The sequence below is a fragment of the Mustela putorius genome, unplaced genomic scaffold (genome assembly GCF_011764305.1).
Source record: "Mustela putorius furo isolate JIRA1106 unplaced genomic scaffold, ASM1176430v1.1 tig00003836_pilon_pilon_pilon, whole genome shotgun sequence".
NCBI classification, from domain to species: domain Eukaryota; kingdom Metazoa; phylum Chordata; class Mammalia; order Carnivora; family Mustelidae; genus Mustela; species Mustela putorius.
In genome coordinates, this window is record NW_025421989.1 from 29,809,416 (window position 1) to 29,813,328 (window position 3,913).

The following is a 3,913-nucleotide window of genomic DNA, read 5'->3' on the forward strand; positions in this document are numbered from 1 at the left end:
CTTCTTTATTGATTTCACTTAGAAAAGTTGGTTTTTAAGTCTTGGGTTTTTCTTATTTATTATATATATTTTACCATTACCATCTCCCCTAGGAATTAATGATGAGGAATGAAATATTTGAGAAACACCATTATTACCTTTTAGTAACCATTCAATAGTATTATTATTATTTTTAAGTATTTGAGGAATAATTATAGCGATAGATTATTAAATAATCTTGAGACATAATGAGAAAATGTTCTACAAAATCCAGATCCCTTTTGCTTAAATGGATTCTTATAATAAAGACTACAATGGAATGTCCCAAGGAAATTTTGAAAGTCTACAATTATCTTAAGACTGAACACTGGTGTTAAGCAAATAAGGAACAAAATTTTCTCATTGAGAAATTTATCATGTGGTACTTTTCCATCTGTAGTATGTGATTTTATCATTAAAATCAACTTCTCAAATAGATGTCTATTTATTTACAGAATCAACAATTAAGTGCCTCTAAAACTGCCTAGGTAAGTTTACATCATGACATTCAATATTTGATCCTTTGCTTTCATCATGAACAGTGATTATAAAATAGTGTAAGCTTGCAAAGAGAAATAGAGACCAAAACAACAACAAAACCAAAGGTGCGTTAATTAGAGCCATGGGATTAAATCTTTCAATAAATCTTTCAATAAAAACAGGTATTTTATTCTAACTCTATCTGAGAACATAGACCACATTTGATTCTTCTGTGTATCTCCAGAATCAAACACAGTGTCTGACACATATTTGAAGTATTTAAATGGTTGTTGCATTAATGCACAAATAAATGAATTATAAATACCTAGGTTGGTTTTATGTCTTCTATTATAATATCCTTGAATTCTGAGGATATATTGCCTTTTACATTTCCATATACATATCTTGTATGTGTGCACTTACAACAATAAGTATGGGGGGATGGCAGTTTTATGTTTGTGTAGTTTGATCTGGTTCTCCATTAAAATGCAAACATCATGGGAACAGAGATTTGTCTCTTTGTTATTAATATATGCCCAAATTACAGACTAGCTCCTTGTCCATATTAGGTAATCAATAAATATTTGTTGAATGAATGAATGAATAAATAAAAGGCAATTTGAGATCAGTGGTATTCCCTGTCACATGGTTCATTTCACAGAATATAATTTAAGAAGTTAAAAAATAAAAACACAGTCTTGCTGAGTGGCAGTGAAAGTACAGATGAGGGCTGGAGGGAGGAATACATGCACATGGTTAGCAGTGCTTTCTGTAAGAATGCACCTAAAATCTTTTGTTTTCTGCGAGAGAAAGGAGAAATCTGCACTTCCCCAAGAGAAAGGGAATCAGCGAGCCAGGTGAGAGGCGGTGAGCAAATCTAGGGTGTCAGTGAAGCGATCACTGACGCTGTCCATTTTGGGGTCCAGACAGGGCAGAAGGAATGTGTTCCTAGGACTGCTTTGAAATAGTAAGAGATGAGGGGAATAGAGGGAGTGAGGAAGAAATGCAGAAAGAGTGGAAGATTGAGAGGTGGAAAGATTTGCTGAGACTTTGGAGGTGCTGCTCTGCTGTTGGAAAAGAATGAACCTGATCGTGAATAGGAGAGAAGTGGAGGTCTGTGAAACAATAAGTTCTGGGAACTGAGTGAGGAGGCTATCAGAAGTGTCGTTAATATGGATGTTGAGTCACTGAGGATAGCTGCCATCCAAATAAAGCTTTGGGATACTAAATATTCCAATGATACCACAAAAGCACTGTATTTGGTGAACAATCCCATCATGACAGTATTCAAGGAGATTGCTCAAGAAACCATGCATGTGACTAACTCAAAACAGTTGCACTTATATTCATGACTAACAGTTAAAAATATTTAAGCTACATGCTCAGCAGAGTCACACTGTGTCACCCTGATCCTCTGAACCCTGAACAGTGCTCTCATTCCGCTCCGCCACCAACCACGCCCCCAGCCACACCCCCAGCCACACCCCCTAGTCCCTCCAGAGCCTAGGGCCCCCTCCACTCTGACCCCAATGACCTGCTAACGGATCCTCACCCCACCCCCCAACTCCCGTGTAACGGACCCACCTTCTGGTTCCAGCCCAGAACTTGTGAACCACCAGCTCAGGAGCCTGCCCACAGCCCGTCTCCTTGGTCACCCCCCCCCCAAAAGCCACCGAGGACCTGCCACCACCGCCTTCGGCCCTGCAGCCCTCGCTTCCGCACCACCTTCGCCTTGGTGCCGGTGATACCAACCATGGCCACCGCACAGCTCTCCCAAGTGCACCAGAACTACCACCCCGACTGCGAGGCCGCCATCAACAGCCAGATCATCCTGGAGCTCTACGCCTCCTACGTGTACCTGTCCATGGCCTTCTACTTCGACCGTGACGACGTGGCCTTGAAGAACTTCGGCCGCTTCTTCCTGCACCAGTCCCGCAAGGAGGCCCAGCACGCCGAGAAGCTGATGGAGCTGCAGAACCAGCGCGGGAGCCACATCCGTCTCCGCGACATCAAGAAGCCGGACCGCGACGACTGGGAGGGCGGCCTGAAGGCCATGGAGTGCGCCCTGCACCTGGCGAAAAGCGTGAACCAGAGCCTGCTCGACCTGCACCAGCTGGCCACCGACAAGAACGACGCCCAGCTGTGCGACTTCCTGGAGAGCCACTACCTGCACGAGCAAGTCGAGGCCATCAAAGAGCTGGGGGGCTATGTCACCAGCCTGCGCAAGATGCGGGCTCCGGAAGATGGCCTGGCAGAGTACCTGTTTGACAAGCTTACCCTGGGCCACAGCAACAAAAAGAACTGAGTTGGGACTGTTTTCCCCATAGCCCCAGGGCGCATGGTGACTTTGCTTGATCACCGTGCCAAGCATGCTTATTGCAGTATTGCTTCTGCAAAAGGTTCCAGTTTTTTTCTTCCAGTCTTGCCTTTCATCCAATAAAGCTATTTGGTTCCTAAATAAATAAAGGTCTCTGGCTGATTCATGCGTTCAAATCTCTCACCTTTTAAGTTTTAAAATAGGTAACCAGTAGTCCCTCTACCCACACATGCTCCATCCACATGCAGCTAAGATTCTCTGAAGAGGAAGAGAGAAGGTATTCTATGGGACCCTGAAAAATACAATATCAATCTTCCCCTTATAAACGATGTGGGAATATGAGGATGGGGGTAGAGTGGGGTGAGGTGGGGCCCTGGTTAAGTGCATGTGAATACTGAAAGTATAGAACATGGCCTGAAGATCAAGACTGCAGTTGTGTCTCTGGAAGAAGAAAAGGGAAAGGCATTGGGCAGGGATTAAATTAAATGGGATCCTGGCTTTATCTGAAATGCTTATGTTCATTAAATTCTTCAAATACTAATGGTTAAGTCTGCATAGCAAGATGAAGATCTTGGAAGTCAGAATGTTAGAGTATCTCTCACAACTTCATGCTGGGCAACAGTGATAATTGGAAACAAGTCTTAGGCCAGCTTCCACACACACACTGGCAGGAACTTACTGTGGTTACCAATGCCTGGCATACATGTTGCAGTTACAAAACAACCACTTATGTATGTTTTCTTTAATATGTATCCTATGTATATCTGTATATGTATATGCTCCAACCAACAGCAGAGTTCATGGTGAATCTCTAGACAAGATCCTGTAGGTTTGCTTAGGAAAACACTCTTTGTTAAAAAGCTCTGCATTATTAGAAATGATATAGCTACTTTCTACACCTTTCCTGAACCTGGTTATATTTCTGCCTTTGGGTTTCATAAATCCAACTGTGATTAGCTTTTGTAACTTGCTACCAAGAAAATCTAAGCTAATATGTCTTCTTATTATCGTTACACCTCTACCAGGCCCCGCTGTAATTATTTGCGGTAAATAGCTCCTCTAGAGTGCTAAGTGGCATTTTTTCCTTATCCTAGGACA

At 42.8% G+C, this 3,913-nt stretch overlaps 1 protein-coding gene across 1 annotated transcript; it reads left to right on the plus strand.

Moving 5' to 3' along the window:
- The first annotated feature begins 2,082 nt into the window (after nt 1-2,082).
- Nucleotides 2,083-2,949, plus strand: LOC101688111 (ferritin heavy chain-like). The gene has a single exon (XM_045089217.1). It carries the CDS (start codon nt 2,252-2,254, stop codon nt 2,801-2,803), a length of 552 nt encoding a protein of 183 aa, XP_044945152.1. The 5' UTR covers nt 2,083-2,251; the 3' UTR covers nt 2,804-2,949.
- The last annotated feature ends 964 nt before the right edge of the window (nt 2,950-3,913 follow it).

Excerpts from the sequence above, each read along its gene's own strand:
- LOC101688111 (XM_045089217.1), top strand. The coding sequence starts at position 2,252 with ATGGCCACCGCACAGCTCTCCCAAGTGCACCAGAACTACCACCCCGAC.